The 23,318-nt window shown below is 41.5% G+C and overlaps 1 protein-coding gene and 1 pseudogene across 1 annotated transcript in view; one reads left to right on the top strand and one right to left on the bottom strand.

Annotated features, from left to right (window-relative positions):
- The first annotated feature begins 7,912 nt into the window (after positions 1–7,912).
- LOC147895849 (MFS-type transporter clz9-like) lies at positions 7,913–8,468 on the top strand (annotated as a pseudogene).
- Positions 8,469–19,180: 10,712 nt separating this feature from the next.
- The window catches only part of NHL8 (NDR1/HIN1-like 8), a 41,005-nt gene continuing 36,867 nt past the window's right edge, over positions 19,181–23,318 (bottom strand). The window contains exons 5-7 of the mRNA XM_087383131.1: positions 20,247–20,473; positions 19,949–20,111; positions 19,181–19,696 (exon numbers count right to left, since the gene is read on the bottom strand). Of these exons, the coding sequence (XP_087239257.1) occupies positions 19,562–19,696; positions 19,949–20,111; positions 20,247–20,473 (525 nt within the window). The 3' untranslated portion in view covers positions 19,181–19,561. The remainder of the gene's footprint in view (positions 19,697–19,948; positions 20,112–20,246; positions 20,474–23,318) is intronic.

The raw sequence follows: 23,318 nt of genomic DNA, 5'->3' as shown, positions 1-23,318 counted from the left end.
GCTTTATCCAAATTCTCCTTGTCCATCATGTTGTCACATATGTGGATGGCCACCTTGTTGCATAAATCGAAGGAGGTAGGATTCATCACCATGAGGTGGTCATGCAGCTTCGGGTCTACCAATCCGATAAGGAAGTGGGGCAACAGTCGTTTGGCCGCTTGGACGGTTCACAGCAAGCATTGAGGTGCTTGATCCTGGCAATGTAATCCCTTAGGGATTCCTTATCACTTTGCTTTACACCATACAATTGGTTGATTGGGATCCATTTATGGCCACTGGGGATGAACCCCACAATAAAGGCCTTTCTTAATGTCTCCCAGTTGATCTTTTCTTCTGGGGTGAGAGCCCTCTACCATTGGCCTGCTTTGCCATCCAAGCTGAGACCAAATGCATTGGCCATCTCTAGGTCTTCGGGAGCACCAAAAGCTTTGCAAATTTGTTCAAATCGCTCCACGTGGGAGATCGGGTTTCCTTCTCTAAGGAACTTGGTCATTAGCTTGGAGATGCCTATGGGTTGGCTCCTTGAGGGATTTGCAATCCCTGTGGGAAAACACTAGGGTGGGTGGAGGTGGTGTGGCCCCCCTTCCTAGGGCGTTCACCAAGATGCACATCGCCTCATAAGTTAACATTGTTTGAGCAGCTAGCAGAGGTGGTGTTATTGTGGGCCTGATGGGGCATAGAGCTACTGGCCCAAGTGGTGGTATCCACATAGTTGCTAGTACCAGCATTGGAACAGATGTGCCAAGGCCTACATTCATCGATGCAACCAGTATGGATGAGAAGGGACGTACTGCCGGAGGAGGTGGGTCCTGGGGCATGGGAACGTTAGTTCCATGCAATGGGTAATAGGGTGGAAACTGTGGTACCCCATAGTTGGCGAAGGTTGGCGGCACTTGGACTATTCGGGGTTCATAAGGCACTCTGCCTTGGAAGTTTTTTTGTATCCCCTCGGCTGGGGTCTTGCCTTCGGAATTCCCTCATCCATGGATCTTCATCATCCATGTGCTCCCATTGGGAAGGTTTAGCATAGGAGGAGGGTCCTGGATCCGATGAAGGTGGTTTTCATCCCGGTCTATGGTTCGGGAGTTAGATGTTGCTGACCTTTCCTCCCTGCAAACATGCCGGCGAAGGGGTTCTCCATGTCTGTCGACTTTGTTCGGCCTAAGCGGCCGAACATGTTGGAGAATGTACCTCTAAGCCTAGATGCACCCGCAGGTGCAGGCAAGTTGGGAGAGGCTACACTTGTGAATGGAGCTTCAGATGCCCTTGGACCCGAGGGGTCTTGCATTGCTTCGTCCAATCTCTCTGTTTCGTTGGAGCTAGATAGAGTTTCTAGTCAGGGGCCTACTAATGAGTAAAGGCTAGGGATCAAGATTCCGGATTCCCAATTAGGGCAGAGGGTGGGCTGAGCGTAGCTCTAAGCACACTCTCTTTCGGCACGGGATCCTTTGGCGAAATTCTTACGGATCTCAAGTGCATGTGAGAGGCCTCTCGCTGAGCACCCTTAGGCTGAACTGAGGTTCTTGAATTTTTTTAATTCTTTGACTACCTCAGAGGTATCGAGACGATCAGCGGAATAGCTCCGACAGTCGAAGGGATAGGTTACTGCATCAAGCAATGGGATACGAGTATAGCGATGGGTGGCAGTGTAAGCGTATCGTGATGACGATGGAGTAAAAATAACAATGGGCGGTGGGATCGACGTAATGCGACGATCGACAGGATAGATCTTGCCACTTCTATAGTGGGATCACAAGTCCATGGAATACGGATAGCGTGCTGGGCAACGGTATAGTTATCACGATGGGCATGGGGATCGACAACCGCAACAAGCGACGCAATAGTGTGATGATCGACAAAGAAAGCATATAACTACAGGCGGCATGATAAAAATAGCAACGATTGACAGAGGAATAAGTGTAATGCAACAATTGATGGAATGAAAATAGTGATGGGTGGCATGATCGGCATAATGCGACAAGTAGAGGGATATGAATATGACCATGGGCATGGGGGTGGGTTCACTGCACCGACGGCGGAGTAGCAGGATAGCTCTAAAGCCACGGGTCAATGGCTGTCAGGTCGGTGGGATAGTAACTCTAACATGCATTTAATCGAGGCGACGGGTTAGGCTGTGGTCAAAAGTTAGGTCGGCGGGGTAGCTCTATGGCACCAAGTCAACAGGCTTTAACCAATGGGATATGGCTAATGCCGACCGGTGGGATATTTGGTCGACGAGATAGTGAAACACAGTATCGCCACTGATTTTTGAGGATTTTTTGAAGGTTTTGACCTCCTGAGTCCACCGGAACTGACAGATTTGCAAATGGTTGCTCTAAACTTGAGTTCCAACACCCGGGCAGAAAAACGCAAGAACTGACACAATGAGTCAAAAATCCAATGAAATGATCCCAGATTTAAGAACGAAGGTGTTTCCAAGCTCCTGAAGTGAAGTGGACACCAAAAGCAAGCAATAGTTGCCTCTACAAGTCAATACAGATCTCTGTCATCGAACGGAACAGGGAAAAGCTTAAAAAACGACTTTTTCTTTGAAAACACTTAACAAGCTTTCAAAACCACTTCGCAAAACCAAAGTGACTTTTCCAAAGGTTCCTCCAAGGTCTCTGCACACTCCGATGCCAGTAAAGTCACCCACAAAGCTTCCCATAGAGCTTCTTCTTCCTCCCACAGAGCTGTTGAGCTTCTAGGCATTCACGCACGCTCAGCTAGATCACCCGGGCTCTGATACCAGTTGAGAGTGCTCTCAACAGAAGCAAGAACGAAAGAGAGGGAGAGAGAAATAGAGAGCCACACAAGTTTTGGTGGGTGCAGAACCACCCCAATCTTCTTTTTCATTCATTTATATATGTGTTTGAGTATTGTACATAACCGAGGTAAAGGCACAGTGACCTTTAACCCCCACATGAACCTCATGAACGCGGCTGAAAACTTGGAGTAGCGAGGCTTAGCTTCTGTGAGACACTCAACAACAACCCTACAGGTTGCTTGGGCGCTTTTGCCTTGGGATATTTGGGGATCAAACTCCTTGAGTTTGAGCTGTACTACTTTCATGGATATTTTCGTTGGTGTGGCTATTTTCGTGGATGTAGACATGAAATGTGCACGTTGCCTACATCTTTGGTCTTGGGTGTTAGCTAGAACAGACATGTGCTTGGAATCCTTTGACTTTGGGCATTTGGGGATCAAACTCCCTGAGTTTGAGCTATACTCCTTCAATGTGCACATTGCTTGTAATCACTGGCCTTGGGGTATTTGGAGGTCAAACTCCTTGAGCTTGTGCATTGAAGTAGATCATGCATGTTGATCACCTCTAATCACTGATTACCCTGCATTTGGCAACTGTACTCTGTGGATGTTAACAGATTCAGCCATACTTAGATTTTTTTGTTTCTAAAAACTAAAGCATCAAATAAAATAGAAGACTATCAAAAAATTATAGCTAGAATATTTTATAGGTATTCGCATCAGTATTTGTGTGAGTATTTATGGTGGTAGCTCTAGATACAATTTACATCAAAATACTAGATGGTTGGGTTGACATTTAATAACCCCATGTATAACATCATTTATCCCAATCATGGATGATTTTTTCATGCTAGTTTGTTAAGCAAGGCCTATACTTACACACATGTAGATACATTAGGGCTCAACATTGAGATTTAAAGGGCGGGTCAATGGTAGTAGTGTAGTGAGATCCAAATAATGGAGTGGATAGAGACATCATATTTGGATGAGCCTAATCCTTTTCTAAATATAATCTTAGTAAATAGAGTAAATGTACTATCATTTATCTATAAACAAATATTGCAGAGAATAAGATTTTAAAGATGATTATGTGGGATTATTGTGGAGCTAATTATGCTAGCATAGTGAGATCCAAATAATGGAGTGGATAGAGACATCATATTTGGATGAGCCTAATTCTTTTTTAAACATAATCTTAGTAAATAGACTAAATGTACCATCATTTACCTAGAGACAAATATTGCAAAGAATAAGGTTTTAAAGATGATTACGTGGAATTATTGTGGAGCTAATTATGCTAGCTTAATCTATCATTGGCTTACAATGTGTAGGAAGCTTCATTGCTAATTTTAATTATGGGAAAAGATGGCACATGCCATGAATTGCAAAAGATCTTAGAGGGATATGGAGGAGGATATGAAGGAGCTATGCCAATAGGGGGATGAGAAAGATTCCAATGGAGAAGCTTTGCCAATAGAGGTGCTTAAGTCACAAAAGGTTTTCAAGAAACTCAGGAAGGATAAGAGTGTCATGACTTTCTATTCTTCCAGGACAATTGGTTCCTTCATGACAATTGTTCATTTGACTTTGGGCTGCCTCAATAAGAAGTACTACTCCTTTGCAAACACTTAGTCCATGACATTAGTGGTTGATACTACCGCATCCACCCCTTTCTATACTCTAAATGTATTTTTTGTCACGCCCACCTATCTCGTTCCTCCCTTCCATGTATGCCAGCAAGCTTCCCAAGCCTATCCCCCCACTTCTACCCCTCAAGTGTTTACATTAGAGACATTATCTCCTCGTCAGCCTTGCAATAATAGGCCCATCATATTCTTCGAGTATGGAGAGTATTGACATTTCCAAAGCAAATGCCCCATTCCTAAAGAACTCCTCCTTACCTGAATTTGACCGCATAGCAAGGGTCACTACATGAAAAAGAGCAACATCAAGTAGCCATATAGTTTCTCCTTGCACCCCTATTCCATCCAACCCTTCAACCAATTTTGTGGGAGTGGTGAAGGAGGAACTTCCCAATTCCCCTTGATAGCAACAATCACTAGAAGCCAAGAAAGGGCTCACCAAGACTATAGCCCTTCATCTCCCACCTCCCAAATGATTCATTAATGAATGGTAGAGCATTCCTTCTTGTGGGTAGCCATAGAGATTCAAGAAGTCATTCTCTTCCTCATACATTACACCTCACATGATAGCCCCATTCTTGTGGGCTGTGGCCAACCATAATTAGGGAGACCCATTCTTGTGTGCTATGGCCAACCCTAATTAGCGACACCAATTCCAAGGACCATAATAGGAAGAGATTCCTTGCATAGAGGAGGGCCCTCCACCCCACCTTGTGATAGGTGAATGCAATGCTCAATGCCGGAGTGCCAATATAAGAAGGCTAGCCCAAGAGAAAAATGAGAGCTATATTGAGGCTATAATGTGGAGTAAGCCCTAGGCAATATCCATGTGCAAATTTCCCTTCTTGAGATTTGTGCATTGAATCTGAAGGTTATCTTGTCTTGATTAGCCAAGAAATAAGGAATGTCAAGGCTTTAGAGCTAGCTGATAGGGAAATGGTCCCTCCTCAAGAAAGCATGGGGTTTGCTTCTTGGGACCAAAGTTGGTGGATGTTTTTGCCCTCAAGTTGGTCATTTTGAAAGGGGTTTGCATCAAAGGAGTTATTGTGGATAGTGGATCTATAGTAAAAATATTCCTAGAAGTAACCAAGGAACAGATTCGACTTCCCATCATTAATCTATCCCCTTTGTTTCTTAGGCTTTTAGATTAGTGATTAGAGCAAGCCCTAAGGTTGTAGCACAATGATCAATGCAACCCCTAGGGTTGTATAAGGGTGCACGAGTGCATATAAATGTTTTGATCTTCATGATGAGCTTTGTGGTGATGGAAATGAAAAGACCTTAGCAAGATTACCCCCTACTCAATGGTTTGCCTTAGTTGAGAGTGAGCTAGGTAGCTTATGATTGGGGAGTAGACCATCTTGTGGTGCCTCCCCTATTTGGATGCATCAATTTTACGAGTAAAAACCTATGAGAAGGTTTATCTGAACGTGTTTTTAAAGAGGTTTAACAAATTGTGTTTCTTTAGGAAACATGGTTTTTACACTTTTATTTTCATTAGAACTAGATCTCTTTATCATAAAAATATATAGAATAGTCACTCATTCATTTTTACATAACGTAAATTTTCTTATTCATAGACATCCTTTGTACCCCTATTATTACCTTTAAAAAGTGTTTAAAAATAATTCCTTTAAGAAACATCCCTCATAATCACTCTCAATGTAATAATATTATACATATATAATTACTTATTAAACACATTTATATCAATATTACAAGAGCTTTCTAGTGTTTTAATAGCATAAATAACAAGATATTTATGGATATGTTTCTAAAGAAGTTTAAATTACTATAAATAAGTATTAACTTGAGCTTATATATCACTCTCATAAAATACATGTAATATTTAATACTATATATGCAAAATATAACCACATAGATGTGCTCAAATGGGGTTTCTCGATCAATTTGAGTGGTTGAATGACTATATTTGGACATCGGATGTGAAAGTTATGCCACTTTTAAAAGTGTTGTCCATGGTAGTTTCACCAGCGAAACTACCTTGGAAGACTTATTTCAAAGGGGTTTCGCTAGCGAAACTACCTTGATGGTTTACTTCAATGAGGTTTCTTTGGAGAAAACCTTTCATGAAGCTAGGTTGAGAGAGGGTTTTCAATGTCACCCCCTATTAAGTAAAAGTTGTAAGAAGGATCATAAGGGAATTTTCATTGAGAAGTCTACTCTACATGTGGGTTTCTTCAAAAGCCATCCCATTGTGTACTCACCATTCCCAAATATTCATGTGAATATTTGTATATAAAACAAGCATGCACACACACACACACACACACAGATACACACACACAAATAATTTGCATATTTCTAAGTGAAACTATCTTAGCCGATAGTGTCTCTTGTCAAGTCAAGCATCACTCCAATGCAAAAGAAGTGCAAGTTTTCTGTTAGGGAATATGACTACCTAGTACAATAGATTCAATGGTCAGTTGTCTATTTGAAACATGTTGCTTAGATTCACGGTTTAAAAAAACGTTGATCAAATTCATGTTGGTAGGTTTAATCAGTTTTGTGGTGATCAAATATAGTGTAACCTACAAATTTGGGGTGTTTTGAATTTCATGGTGAATTGGGGGGAACAGATGTAGTGTAACATGTGGATTTGGGGTGTTATTAAATTATGAAACTAAATTTCATTTCTACATATGGTGGGGATAAGTTGACCCTCTTGTTATCTAGATAGGACAACTCCACACACTATTTTGTGTGTGTCTGTCACACAAGGCCACGCATTGTTTTGTGTTTCTCAACACAACAATGCCACATAGTGTCTTTTTTTGTTTTTCACACAGTATAGCGTACTGATTTGTGTTTTTGAACACATAACACCAAACATATTGCATTCGTCACATGAAAACCAGAAGCAATCGATCTTCTGGCTATGGGAGGAGCCAGACTTCCCATTGCCAATTTAGAGGGCCAAGAGTGCTACCTAATCCCCCACAAGTGCTTGCTCCCCCACGAATGGCTAGCTCCACATTGGTTGCAAATCGTCTGCATGTGCACCCATACGAGCAAGACCGGCGCACTCCAAGAAAATAGTAGAGGAAGATTGGACTGAAGAGGACATGCATGCTACAATGGAGGCATACCAAAATGGGTTGTCAATGCAAGCTTGTTCGAAATGATGGGGCATGAGATGATTTTCCCTATCTGCATGGTTAGAAAGATGAACAACAAAGAAATGAAAGGGACCAGCACATATGGAAGGGATCGATACCTGCCTCATAACATATGGAATGCCAAAATGAGCAAGATTAGACTGAAGAGGACATGCATGCTACAATGGAGGCATACCAAAATGGGTTGTCAATGCAAGCTTATTCGAAATGATGGGGCATGAGATGGTTTTCCCTATCTGCATGGTTAGAAAGATGAACAACAAAGAAATGAAAGGGACCAGCACATATGAAAGGGACCGATACCTACCTCATAACATATGGAATGCCAATGAGACAGGTTTGCAAGGCTTGAAAGACGGAGGAATGAAAGTGCTTGCTAGGAAAGGCTCCAGGCAAGTGTATGGACTAAGACCTGATTTAAGAGAGTGGTGTACAATTCTTTCCTCTCTGAATGTAGCTGGATTTCCCCTTCCAAGATATTACGTTTTCAAAGGTAAAAGAGCCATGCAAAATTACCTTAGCCAATGCGAGGAGGGAGCTGTCAAAATGCAGAACAAGATTTGGATGATAGGCCAATTGTTTACTACATGGCTTGAATATTTTAGTGCCTCCATCCCAAATGGGGTCACACCAACAATAGGCACTTACTCATAATTGATGGACATGGCAGCCACACTGGCCTAAATCTTGTAGCCAAGGTAGTAGAATGGGGTATCAATATCGTGACATTGCCAGCCCATACTCATCACAAGCTCTAGCCCCTTGATGTATCAATCTTCAAGTATTTTAGAGTAACTTCAACAAGGAGAGATCTATTTGGTTGATGAACAATTTTTGCCCCCAGGTTTCAAAAACGGATCTTGCTGGCATATCATCCTGAGCTCTAACCACCACTCTCATAGATTCAAACTCAAGGTAGGTTTTCATGCCACTCGAATATGGCCCTTCAATAGAGAAGCTCTATGTTTTGATCACATGCCATGTAGGAGCATTCAAGTTACTATTTTAGAGCAACTACAGAGAGCTTCAGACTAACAATCAGGGCCCGAGGAAGACCAAGTACTATTAGAGGAGGATATTGGTCAAGTTCCATGCACACTAGGGGCTAGAGACTTTGAGGGACAGCAAGCATTGTTAGAGGAGGACATGACTCAAGTTCCATGCATACTAGGGATTGGAAATTTGGAGGGAGCAACAGTTGTAGCTCGCAGCAGCATGGGCACAACAATACCTCCACGAGAGTGTGAGACCCTAAATACAGAGGTGGTCGAGCTTCTAAAAATCCCTCATGAGAATGTGACCATTGCAAGGGTGTAGGGAGGGGCATACATAAATTACAACCATTCACTTATTCTGGCATCTAATCAATATATCAATATGGTGTGGGCCAAGAATGCCAAGAAAGAGGAGGTGGAGAGAATAAAACAGTCAAGGAGGAGGCAAAAAGAGTTGAAGAAGATGGAGTTAGAGATAATAAGACTGTTGAGGAAAAGCTCAAAGTTGAGGAGCGGTAGGCCCAAACAAGGAAAAAGGCATGGGAGATTCAACAAGCCCAATTCGAGGTGACCTTGAGGTGTGTCCTTTGGGAAGGTGTTCCTCTACACATTGAGAGACCTATCCCTTTGCATGTGCCCACTGTAGAGTAGCACATGGCTTGTGCCCATCAGCTTCAAGCTATGAGGATGAAGAGGCCACATAATCAACCCACCATGTATGCTCCCCCGCACCTTTGAAAATGGAATTTTGCTTTTTTTGAATGCTCGTCTGGGAATGCAATTCTACAACTAAGCTCATAGTGTATTTGAGTCTCCATCTCAATATGATTTGGTGCATTGAATTTTCTCATTTCAGTTTCTTGTCATGTTGCCATTTGTCTGTGTAGGGAATTTCCCACTTTTAAGCTTCCATACCTTGACCTAGAAATTCTAATTTTTGTTCACAAACATAATAATCATCAATTTTTAACCCACTCATATTTGAAGAGCATGTATCACTATTTGTAGCAACAAGTATGCATAATAGAGCCACTCACTATTTGTAGCAACAAGTAGCTAACAAGAGATCAAGTGCTGCAATCTTGACATTACCTCATAATTTTGATATTACAAGTACAAATACAAACATAAATCGTTTGTAGATTGGGAGGAATCGATTTAAAACACAGCTCTTTTTCTCACAACTGTTTCGCCATTCCTTGTAGGTGCAACCCTTAGAGTCCGTTAATCAGAGGAAAACTTTTGTGGGAAGTGATGGAGGCAATGTGATGTTGATCCTGGCTCCAATTTTTTTTACAAGCATATGCTGTGAATTTGCGGAGGCCTAGAAGTTAAGGGTGCACAATACCGACCGCTTTACCCTATATGACCATGTTTGATTCATGTACACACTCACCCTCAACCTCTAGGGAGTGTTCTACAAACCATTATTTTTTCAATAGGGCTACCAAACAGGGTGAAGTTCTACACAACCACAATAAATACCTCTAGCAGTAATAATATAAAATATACCCACAGGCCAAGCCTTGTGAAAATGCACCCGCCTTTCGATGGTCCCCCTAGAAGATGAAGTCCTACACTCCCAAGCGACGCACAAGGTGTACATAATATCCTACCAAATGGTGAGACAAGGTTGGTTACTAGGGGGATTGGATGGCCCCCCATCACAAAACTATGGCAGGCAACCCAGATTTTTTAGGCAATGATACTGGACACCGTCTCCCAAACACTATCCTTCGATGAAGGCAAAGGGCATGGTCGAGAAGGAGTCATCGCATCATGTGCCTCTATCTTGAGTACCTACTATCTCAAAATCCTATAGGATGGCGAAGCTGGATTGATGGAGAAAGAATGACCCCCTCTGTCACATCTCAATGCCTTTCTTGTGCTCTTGCAAAGATTGCCATGGATGAAGAGCATGGAACTAAAGCTCCTCACTACTTCTCTAGATTGCGTCTACCATCCATGTGGCCCATCGACTTCTGCCAAATCTTAGCCACCATGCCATGCTACATCTCCTCCTGGAGTAAAGCATTTCAGGAGGAGTCCGCGATGAGGTTTCTCTAAGTGAAGCACAATCAGGAGTGATGAGACATTGTGGTGCCTGTCAAAATACTCATGGCTCCACCTCTACATCGCCTAATCTCCTACATAGAACCTGTCAAAGTGCTCATGAAGACAATGAAGGCTTCCAGGAAGTTTGGAGAACTCTTCCTCTCTTCATGGATCCCGACCATTGATCGTGAAGATGAACTACTCCTGTGTACATTTTTTTCCTATGCGCATCTCTGAGAAAGAGGCTCCTCTCTTCTTTTCCTCCTCAAACTTAAGATTGTTGAATTCCCATCCTACAACCCAAAAATCAACATCCAAAAGGCTCTTTGTTAGCCACCCCAAGATGATCTTGTCTACAAGTAGGGGTGTACACATTTAGGATCCTAATCTTGGACTCATCCAACCAAAGACCATGGGAGTCCACTTCTCCTCTCCTCTAGAAGTGGTGAACTTGAAGCCCAAAAGGGATTGGGTGAGGAGCCACAATCACTGCAATAGAAACCCCTTTCTGGGGGACTGCAAGATCACTATCATCCCTTCCAAGGCATAAGGTAATCATCTAGAACATCAAGGTAATTCCCAAGACCAAGCCTCTAGAACTCACTCAGGAGGGGCTACTATCCTGGATGAGGCCTCAAACCAGAAAGATGAGAAAATGGGACATCTACCTTTGCTTGCTCCATAGAAGCTGCATCCTCTGTGGTGGGAGCCGGCTCTAATGCTAAGGAGAAGCCTGAGACTGAGATGAGGAAGCCTCCACCTTGCCTTTGCCCAAAGGCTTGGGCATTTTTGGAGGTTGAGACTTTGGGAAGGGGGGGAGGGGGAGAAGAGTAGGAAGGGGAGATGGTTGTAATAGGGAGTGGAGGGAAAGGTGGAGAAGAGGAGAGCGAGGGGCAGGTGAGTACAACGAGAGGGGGAGGGAGTGGAGGAAGGCAAGGGGGAGGGGGAGTAGAGAGGGATCCATGAGAGGGGGGTAAGGGGAGGTTGTGGCTTCCTTTGAGGCCTGCCTTTGTGTAGACCTCTGTCTCTAGTAGGTCCGCTAAAAGGACGAAGACCCTCAAGAGTCTATTTTAGATTATGTAAATGCTTCCTCCTTGTAATTTGAAGCAATAGCTACACACAGCTATATGTCTCTTATCTCTGGTAGGTCCGCTGGAAGGTTGAAGGAAACCATAGTACAAGGGGGGGGCATTTTGCCTCTCCCTTTCAGGGGGAGTGCTACTGCTTACTCTACTATCATCTATTGTGTTTGAGTCTAGTGCCCCACCTATGGTTCTTTGTGGCCTTATTGCTAGCCTTCTTTCATTCCACCCTAGTCCATGCCCCCTCGGAGGGCTCCACGTAGGGAATTTGGGAGTCTTGTAGCCTAGGAAGATGGTGAGCTCCTATCCCAAGGCTCCCTCACTACTCTATGAGCTCGTCTCTGTCCCCTAGGGCAATTCCATGTAAAATGACCCATCTGCCTACAATGGAGGTACTGACCTAGCAATCCAAAGACCTCAATCCTTTGCGGACCTCTCCCCAATCAAGGGTCTCAAGGTATAGTTGCTCTAGAAGGGCTTTGGACTCTCTACAACGATCTCCTGAGTCGAGGAAACCCGATTATCTGCCACAACCAAGGCCACTGAAGCCAATGGGGAATCTAATATTGTGCCAAAAGCACCTCGAATGAAAGGGAGATGGGCCGATACTCCCTTGAGAAATAAAAAAAGAAAGAAAGAAATTTTATTAAAGTCTATTGAAGACTGATGGGTCTATGAGACTAATAGAAAACCTGCTACAATAAACCAAAGGGATGGAGCTACTAACTGATCATCCTAACCCATGTGAGAAAATTATATAGGACATAGTTAATGTCATCATCACCACCATAATCATAGTCCTCACTAACATCATCATCCTAGTAGCAGATATAACCTAACCAAGTACAAAACACACACACACAATGTGAGATGTCTGAACTCCTAGCAACGGCTCTACATTTGACAAGTGCCACTATGACCCATGTCAACTGTGCCACCTCGGGTCTGAACATGGATGAAATGTCAGCTAAATCCAGGGTACAAGCTCCATATATAATATGCATGGATTTCCTTTAAAATTTTCAAATATGCAAGGGAAAAATATGAAAATTTCATGTCCCCCCTCCAACAAAATATAAGGTATTTATCTTGAAAAATATGCAAGACTTTTAGTTTGTACATATTTTTCATAATATGTGGGGCCCAAGGGAGGGGGTCTCTTGGATGAGGGGGGGTAAAACAAAAAGTACACTAAAATATCAAAACCCATCTCCTTTTAAATCAATGTAACTTTTACACGTGTTACCTAAATTTCAAGGTGTAAAAACATATTTGAAGCTCTTTTAGTGTACAACACAACCTTGTTAATTTGAATAATTTCTACTCATGGCATATTGTTAAATTCATCTCATACTCAAGATTTTGATAGGTTTTATTACTAAAGGGAGTTGGAGCCCCAAGTCCCTAGGTATCCCCTTAGCTCGTCCTCTCTCGATACGGAGTCAATGTGATGAAACACGAAACTGTCTAATAGCAATCCTCGACGACTGTGGTAGGTGGATTTGAGTGTACTCTAGCGAGTCAATGAAACCCTCCTCAGAGATGCGCAAGCAGTGATCCCTATAGAAGTGTAGATCGAGAGCTAAAATTAATGGATGTAGCCTACTCTTGGATTTCTTGGTGTTTGTTGACGTCATCTGGGTGGTCTTGGTGCCCCAGTCGTTCTACTGTCTGGAGAGTAACCCCCCGTTGCCTAGGGCTCTCTTGAGGTTGGCTGTGCTCCTTTTCCAGCTCGTTCGGTAGTGGTTTCGAAGGACTGAGACTTCTTTCGTCTAGTGCAAGTTCTTCTCTTGCTTTGTTGCTTTTCCAGCCAGCCTTTGTGAGGATCTTAATCCTCTTTAGCCTTTCCTTAACTTTTTGTCCACTCCCTTTTTCCCTTTAGAAAGTGCATCGTTTGTGTTTGTTTTGGTTTGGTTTAGTAAGAGGGGATGACATGGTAGCACCCTTGATTCCTAAGGTTCGACTTTCTCCAACAAAATAAGTTAGTTACTTTGCTCTCATCATACACATACTTGGGGGTTCTCTTTTTGGTCCTATCGGTTGATATTATCTTGTCATACACATACTTGATCTTCATGATGAGACCGGCGATGCAAGTAGAGAATATGCCTCTCTTGCTCGACTGGAGAGACAATGCTTCCACTCACACTTTCAAGACCCATGGACCAAGGCTCTACTCTTCAATTCCTTGGTCCGACTAGCAAGCATGTATGGCATCCTTGTTGGGAGCCAGACCTCCCAGATACAGAGTGAGCTTGCATGGAGCGATTTTACATGTTCTCTTGCTATCATGGATGATCCATAGTAAGCCATCGGATCCCCATCAGATCATTCATGCTGAGTTCGAGGCATTGGCATTGTACTTAGATGCGACATTCTTGGCCATGTACATCGGACAAGACTATGTGGCTCTTGCACTGCAAGGCGACACAGACTACCATGGTTGGCATTGTCCTCTTCTGTGGCCTTAGCGCAATCAGAGATGTTGGTATGCACACACATGCACTTGGTTCGGGGGATTGGGATTCCACATAGACTACTGGCTACCACCTTCCAGTATAGCAATGACATGCCATTTGTCTGTTTCGAGGCAATGAGTTCAACCCGATCATCCGAGAGGATCATTTACAGCTACACACAATTCTGACCTGGTTGGCACCGAGGAAGTTCAAGCTTTGTGATAGAACATGAAATTTGAGGCACATAAGGGTTTGTTTAGGAGTGTAAGATTCCAATCCTGTAAATCATTTAATAGTGAATCCATTTGCATAATGTATTGTACATATGGATTGCTACATAGCACTCAACATGAGATCATGGATTAATGCAATGGAGATACTTTTAAGGTCGATTTAGGTAGATGCCATTTTTAGAAAGCATTTGCCTATATTAAAGACATCTAAAGCTACCAAATTTTGAGTGCAAATTTCAAGGCTTTGGTTATTTGTCATTGTCATGAGATTTCCCAAGAGTTTGAGTTCCCTAGCATTCTTAAAGTAAGGTTTCCATAGTTAAAGAAAGAAATACTTAATTAGAAAACAAAAACTTACATGTTGGTCGTAAGTAGACCTACACAAGCATGCATGATTACACATACAATAAGAAGAGTATGATTTTTTCCCGAGTTCAAACCCATGAGCTATAGTTCCGAGCTTGATTCCAATGACCTTTCATGATATATCCTTTCCTAGAGAAATGGTGTTATGCACCCTTTTGATGCTTCCACCCCATACCCTCTAGGATTGTGTCTCTAAGGTCCGCACAAATACTTACCAACCACGTAGCACCAAAAATACAATACCAACATAGAATGTGCACCCAAACCACAAACCACAAAACACTACAAATATGATGTTATTCTTGTCATACCACAAGTACATTCCTTCAAGAATATACCAAAGATGTAAAACTGCATGTTGTAGTCATGATCATATCCATGCTTCAAAAACAAACATGCCATAATCAAAGTGCTTCCGACAACATGCAATCTAACCACTACATTGGTCAATTGAAAATATCATAAAGCCATAACATTAGAGATGTACCGTAGGGTATGGAGTCCCCACACACCTTAAGGACTACTACATACCACCTAACCCTTGAATGAATGATTGGTGTGCATAAGAGTATTCAAGGATATTAATTTGAACTAAAACCCTCCATTTGCTAATGATATCTCCCCCACTTGCCAATTCAAAGTTGGCATTATTGGCCTCTAAACCAATGTGATCCCCACCTCTCTCACTATCATCTACATACTTGAGTCTTGCTCTCCTCCTCATCATGATGTCAATCTTCCCCCACAATATCATGGAAAAGCTCTTCATATGTCCCACTAAATCTCTCGACTCTAACATCTTGGCTAGTTGAATTTCTCTTGCCTCCACTGTTATTAGAAAATGTAGTATTTCCTCCTCTTTCTATTCCTCTGGAGGAAGAGTCTCTTTTGGTGCATTGCATCATGATTATACTCATGTTTGGCATGGTAATTCTCTCTCTCTCTCTCTCTCTCTCTCTCTCTCTCTCTCTCTCTCTCTCTCTCTCATAATGTTGGGAGGACCAATTTTTTTTATAAAATTATATTGATCATTTGGCTTGATAGAGTTTATAAATACATCACTTGTCCTTTTTATAGTTCATCAATTTGGGCTATAGTTTGAGCGTTATGACCATCATCACATCTCCATGAACCCTTTTGCTAGTGAAAGGGTCTTAGAAAGATGCCAAATTTTATTTTTGAGCACATAGTCAGATACAACACAAAAAGTACATCATATTTTATTTTTATATCTCATCAATCCAAGCTACGGTTAGAGAGTTATGAGCACTTCTGTTAACCATCATCATGATAACTTTCAATGGTTTTTGAAAGGTCACCTCCATTTATCATACCTCCCCTTAATAGAGGGGAGATGATTAGGTGAAGGTTAAAAGGGGGGGTGAAGTGGATCCTCCAAAAGAGAAGTGACGCAAGTTACAATGGAGAAGGGCTAGTAATACATAGAGAGTTGATGTTAAATTAAAGTCTTAAAAATACCCATAGGACTGTCTCCTGGACTTTTTCTTTATTGTATTGAGCCTCAAGAAATTAAATCAAGTTTGGTTTGGAAAAAGACCATAGGACCATTTGGTCGACAAAAGGTCCTTTGTCCTTTTTTTGTTGCATTATGCCTCAAATTATTAAAAAGAAATTGCTCATAGGACCCTTCCATTGGCTAAAGGTTCACTTGGACCACTTTAAGAAATTATATTTAGTGACTTTTTTTTAATTTGAATTCAACAAAAAAATTCTCATAAGATTCTTTCATCCAATCTCATGGGCTTTTTAAAGACCAAAATTCATTTATTTATTTTCAATTTGAATGCATCCAAAAAAAGCTCAAATGACCCTTCTGCTAGTACAAGGATCCTATGAGCTTATTTTTTACTAAAGCTCATTTTTTACTAGAGCCTAAAAAACTTATAAAGTAGTATTTTGCATCCTTCTAGGACCCTTTTGCCAGTGAAAGGGCCCATGGATATGTGACGAGCTTCAAACTATAGCTTAGATTTGGTAAGATATAAAAAGAAAAAGTGATGTAATTTTTGTGATCCAACAGTGCAATCAAATATAATATTTCTTTGAGACAGCCAGTGAAAGGATCCATGGAGACGTGATGGTGGTGAAAAATTTGTCATAACTTTGAAACCATAGCTCGGAATGATGAGGTGTAAAAAGGAAAAGTGATTTAATGTTTTTCTCTATCTAACCGTGCAATCAAAAGTAAGTTTTTGCATCTTTCTAGGACCCTTTCGCTAAAGGGTCCATAGTGATGTGATGAATGTAAAAAATGGGTCATAACTCTTAAACCGTAGCTCGAATTGCTGAGCTGTAAAAAGAAAAATTTTTGTGCTTCATCTAACCATGCAGTTAAAAATAATATTTTTCATCCTTCTAAGACCCTTTTGCCAAAGAAAGGATCCATGGAGATGTGATGATGGTGAAAAAATGGTCATAATTCTCAAAACGTAGCTCGAATTGACGAGCTATAAAAAGAAAAAAAGATTGAATTTTTATGCTCTATCTAACCATGCAATCAAAAGTAAGTTTTTGACTAAAGAAAAATTATGTTATTTTTTTTTTCTATCTAGCCATGAAATCAAAATTAAGTCTTTACATCCTTCTAGTATCCTTTCGCCAATGAAAGGGTCCGTGGAGATGTGATGAGAATAGAAAATGGCCATACCGCTCAAACCATATCTCAAATTGATGAGATGTAAAAAGATATATTTATAAAAATCGATCCAACCAAATGGTTAAAATAATCTTATAGGAAAAAAATTACCTTCCAACACAAAAAAAGAGCTAGAGAGCATTACATTCCAAATATGAGCATATGCATGGTGCGCTAAGTATATACATAATGAAAAAGATAGATACTATATACAAGGTGCATTGCACCCCTTTGTTAGTGTAAAAGGGATCATGGTGGCGTTCATCTGAGAGCATGCATTTCCTACAACCATTGGATTCCAAGAGACTCATGTGCATTATAATTATTTCCCTTGATGGTATGCTACCAAGGATTTTATGGTGAAACATATCCTACCATTAGTACATTCCAATAGGCTCATAAAGTACCCTTGTCACTACAAGCTTAATGAAGTGTTCAACATCCCTTTCACTAAAAAAAGAGGTGGCAAAGGGTTCATCCACCCAACCAATACAAGTCATGATGATGAAGCCCAACAAGAGGGATTTCAAGGGTTAATAAACCCCTTTGTTAGAAAAACGAGTGCTAAGGGTTGCATGTCTCCAAGGTCTCTTTCTAAAACCATGGAAAATTAACACAATGTTGTTGTCCCTTGTGACCTAAGAGTATTAATCTAAGTCCTCTCTCTCTCTCTCTCTCTCTCTCTCTCTCTCTCGTGTGTGTTCCTTTTATTATAAGTTATAGGTACTATACAAAAGTATAATACATGTGTAAAATAATATCCTTTCATCCAAAGATGTAGGCAGTATGCAAAACTATTGTGTGTGTGTGTGTACGTGCGTGCGTGCGCGCATGCATATGTTTGTGCGACACGCACACACATAAATTTGAGTACGCGATTTGAGTTTAGGACTCATCTTATTTCAAAGACATCCTATGATAATTTCAATAGTAAAGGGTGACTCTTGGACTTGGATAAGACTCCAAGACTTCAAGACTCACATTGCACATGGTTGAGTACTTCCTTCAAAGGACATATATTGTTTGGGTGGTGGTTTTTTGAGGCTATCTTGGCAATGCAAGCTCGAAGCTCAAGGGTTTAGGCTCGGAAAAGGAGAGCCCCCCAACAAGAATACCCAATTTTATGTCCTCCACTCCCCCTTGCCCCTCCAACTTCCACACATCTCATTTCAACAATTTTATGCCTCCCCTTTTCAGCATCCTTTTGACAAATTGAAATCCTAAAACCCTATAGATGACAACCCCTATATTAGCCCAAGTTTAACTTTATTATTTAGTCACCGAAGCAAATTACAGATTTTATAGAAAGGATTGTTTTGCAACCACCCAATTTTCTTGTTTCACTCAACATTCTTTAGAAAACACTCTACAAAAATGCTCACAGTTATGCACATATTTGAATTGAGAACTTAGAAATCTGCAATATAATTTTCAACAAATCATCAACTTTGTCCAGTACTGGCGGATAGAAGTGTTAGAGATGCCTTTGTCTTATTGCAACTCAATTTACACGCTAGTGACATGGGTTGGTGCACACACCCACATGTACGTATATGCACGTGCAAGCCACACAATTGCACACACGCATTCAAGCCACGAGTGCATGCTTACACACCTTGGAACCCGTGCCCCATGCACCTTGGCACCTGGGCATGCATGCACCACGGGGAGAGAGAGAGAGAGAGAGATTCTAACATTAAATGAGAAGCAATGGATACATAGGACCAAACATGTCAAGTAAAAGCTCTACAATGGGATTTGACGTCGTGACATCTTCATGTCCACTACGTCAAATCAGCGACTCACAACAGATTGAAAGGCTGGATAAGATTAAATTATGTTGAAAGTAGTCCTCTTTGAAATACCTTCATAAGGAAAAAGTGTTCAGAAATAGCTTCCTATGAAAGAATGTTTACCTAATATTACACTCAAAGACAAGGAATTTCATATAAATGGTGAATAACAGAGAGAGAGAGACTACAAATTTTGAATTCTCTATTTTGGGAAGAGGAGGCCGGTGGGGGAAGAATGGCTGTGTCCCCACACTATAATAAGGGAGAGGGTGAGTGATCCCCACACATACAGAGGCTCCAACTTACTATGAGCCATCAGCTCCTGGAAATGAACAGGCATTTTGCTTTACCCACCCTATATTTTGAGGGTATATCAGTCAGTTGTATGCTGCCTGCACTTATTTGGCCCAGTACCATAGTGTTCGGAACTGCGACGCACCATCTTTCTACAAAGAGCACAATAGTGTTTCTGGCATGAAACACAGAATATATGATTGTTGTTCCCTTCCTGTTGACGGTAAGCTCAACATGATTAGACAGCAATTCTCCCAATTAGACATTCATAGTAAACTAAAATTTTAAAAAAACAAGAAAGGCGACTCGAAACACAAAGCTGACCGGGATACAGAAAACATTCTCACAGCAACAGGACCAGCATGCGCATTTATATGATCACAGCAATCAGAAAGGAAGATAAAAAAGTGATATTTGTACAAAATTGTATTATAAGGGATGTTATTTTCCCAGTAGGTCGCATTACCTTTGGGTTTGGCTGCCGACAATTGGGACACGGTCGCCAAAGGTGAGCCCCAACCCCTTGTGCACCTTGATTGGCGAACCCAGCCCCGTGTGCACCTTGACGAATATTCATTACATATTCCCAATGTTCAATCTCATTCTGGTCAAAGAGAACACAACCTTCCCTGCAAAAATCAGAGGTATTTATTTTTCATTTTTGTCATGAAGTAAAAAAATTGAAACCTAAGCAACCTGCAAAGCACTGGTTTCATCATACTAAGCGATTGTTTTGGCCAAAAGAAGTTGTGAATGCACATTACCGGAAATGATCATAACCTTCAATTCCTTTATTGCACAGGTAGCAAAAGTATTGACCACAATTCCCACAAGTTACTTTATTACAACCCTCGATCTTGGATATAGCCATTTTACAAGCCGGGCATTGCTTTGCTTCCTTTTGCACATATCTCATGCTCAAGAGCTCATTAAGAAGCTCCTCCTCCTTTCTTCTCCTTTCTTTTCCACCATGAGACTTTTCTTGACGCTCCTAACAAATCCCAAGATAAACAATAATGTTATGAGAAAGATTGCAAGTGTATATGCATGTGCTCTACACCCACCCTTGAATGCATGCACGTGGGCACGCGCACGCGCGCGCACACACACACACACACATTTTTTTATGTGTGATGAAATCCATGTATATCTGTGTTACAAGAAGCTGTCCCCAAAGTGGAGATCAGCAAATACAAGCTCAGAAATTTTCATTATAAGACCAGTAGAGAGTGTAATCTATCTGACGAATTGACAGGCAATCATAAAAGGATTGCCTAAATGACATCCGGGAATAGTAGAACATGGAAGAAGTAGGCTCTCGAAAGACTCAGTGGTTCCTGTCGCTCCACAAAGTCCAAAGTGCCTAGTATCGAACCCATGTGAAAAATAAATCAAAAACCGATGTCAGTGGATGAATGCCAAGGATCCAAAAGAGCTTGCCAAAGCAAGCAGCAGGAAAGCGGGCCTGGGGTGCGCTGCTGAAGAACTAGCAGGAAGTCACGGGTGACACAGCAATTCCAAAAAACATGGACCAAGGATTCCCTGCTGTGAGCCAAGCATCTGTGACATAGAGCAGGAGCAATATGTGTACGTGCCAAGAGTTGGCCAAAAGGAATAACACCAAGTATCACTCGCCATAAAAATACTTGTTGACAAAGCAGAAGTTTGTAGGACCAGAGCTGCTACAATATTTTATGCCACCATTTGGCATTACAATGCAAAGACCAAAGCTGATTTTGCATGATGTGATATCGAAGGAGGAGGCATCAAAACCATGTACAAACTGGCCACAGAGATATCTACCAGGCGTTAGGGGTGAGTAGTAGAAGGTCTAGTCAGAAAGGCGATACATAGTCTCCAACCTCGGTACCGGTAAAAACCAATGAAGCATCTGAGAAAGATAGTGCCAGAGGGGTCAATAATGCATCCCCAATCCATATTGTCTGACCGCCAAAGGAAAAGGCAATAAAGTACCATCATCACAAAGTACATCATCAACAAGAGCAATTCCCTTGGATGAAATAAAATATGAGCGCCTGGGTTCCTGCAAAGCAGGGGTGGATCAAATGCCTTTGACCAGTGCAGGTTCTCAGTGCGCAAGGAATTCCCATCTAGAGAGTCACAACCATGCCATTTAGGATGGGAAAGATCTCCTTCCATGCCAATAAAATTTTGGAAACAAAAGGACAGCCTTTAATCGTGCCATCAATAAAACCCATAACAAAATCCCATGGAGTGGGATGCCAATGCCCAAAAGCAGTAATAGTCAACTGCGAGAGTAGATGACACATCATGGCAGCCCAAGGCTGATCACCCTGCAAAAATTGCAGCATCATCTTTCCCTTGTGAACCAAAATATGGATGTGAATATTCAAGATGTTTAAGCCACCATGCATCTTTGGGAAACATAGATGCTCCATAAAGAGTAATCTAATACTCTTACGGCCATGTTTTGAGCACCAAAAGGTCTCCATGAGAGTGGACAAGGAAGAAAAAATGTCTTTTTTGTCAAACATCATCAAAGGCAAGAGAAACTGAATATAAGCCACCAAAATTGATTGCACAATTTGAAGTCAAACATGAAGAGGCCAAGTGGCTAACTTCCAATATTCTAGTTTGTTCTTGAGCTTTGCAAGTACCCAGTCTAATATTCCACCCCAAAGGATAGACCCAATGACGAACAAGCTAATTGGGCAAAACAATTTCCCCAGGCCACAGAGAGCTATGCCAATCCTTAGCATGCAAAGGCAGAAGCTTGGACTTTTGAAAGTTTCCCTGTAAGCCAGCCGCTATTCCATACAAGGATAAAGCGCAAGACATCAGTAGCCACAAGATGATCAATATAGCAAAGCATTGGATGAGTAGCGATTGCATAAAGGAAAGCACTAATAAGACATCCATGTCTCACTTAATGATGTAAAGTTCACTGATTAGAAAGATCTCCTGATAAAATGCATGTAGCTTTACTATCACTGTAGAGCCAACAGATCGCATGTTGCATTCGATGCCCAAATCCTAAGGATTGCATGGTCTACGAGATAAAATCCCATTGCACAGTATCAAATGCTTTGGCGATGTCCACTTGCAGTAAGAGTACATCCTGCTGAGTATACTTTGCATATTCTATCCCAACATAGGCATTTGCAATCTTATCAATGATTGTCTGCAAACGAGGAATAAAGCCATATTATGTAGGATGTAAACCATCATGCAAAAAACCTTTTATTCTATCAACCACCATTTTGACCACCTTTTATAAATGATGGGCATAAGTGTAATAGGCCTCCACTTAGCAAACCATTCACAAAGATGTTTTTTTGAAGTCAACTTAACCAACCCTTTCTTCCAAGCAAGTAACATTTGCTGATTTTGCCAAAAACTCTTAATCATATACAATAAAGAGCATCCTAGTAAGCTAGAAAGAACTCCACTATAAGACCATCCCAACCCAGGGACTTCCATTTACCATATGTCTTTAAAGCATCAAGGAGCTCCCTTTCCGTGAAAGGTGACTCGAGCTGCTAAGCCTCATCAAGAGCAATTATGGGAGAACAGAACTTCTTGCGAAGAGTACTCTAAATTCACAAATCATCGGGCAAAATTATCAACGCACTCTTGAGCAAGGTGTGCCCGTGAGGAAGTCCAGAGACCATCAAATGTCAAAACCCAACAAATATTCCAAACTTGCTAAACTATTTAGAAGAGCTACCTTTATCCAAAAGAGCCTTCTGCCTGCCCCTAGTTTCCATTTGACAATTTTCCTATGATCATTCTTCTGTAATTTGCATAGGTAGTCAAGCTCCAGCTGAGTTAAATCCCTGACATGGCTGAGTTTT

The sequence above is a fragment of the Dipteris shenzhenensis genome, chromosome 12 (genome assembly GCF_047967505.1).
Source record: "Dipteris shenzhenensis isolate YYH24624 ecotype China chromosome 12, Dip_SZ_1.0, whole genome shotgun sequence".
NCBI classification, from domain to species: domain Eukaryota; kingdom Viridiplantae; phylum Streptophyta; class Polypodiopsida; order Gleicheniales; family Dipteridaceae; genus Dipteris; species Dipteris shenzhenensis.
Note: the sequence above shows the minus strand (reverse complement) of the source record. Positions and strands in the feature narration are given on the sequence as shown.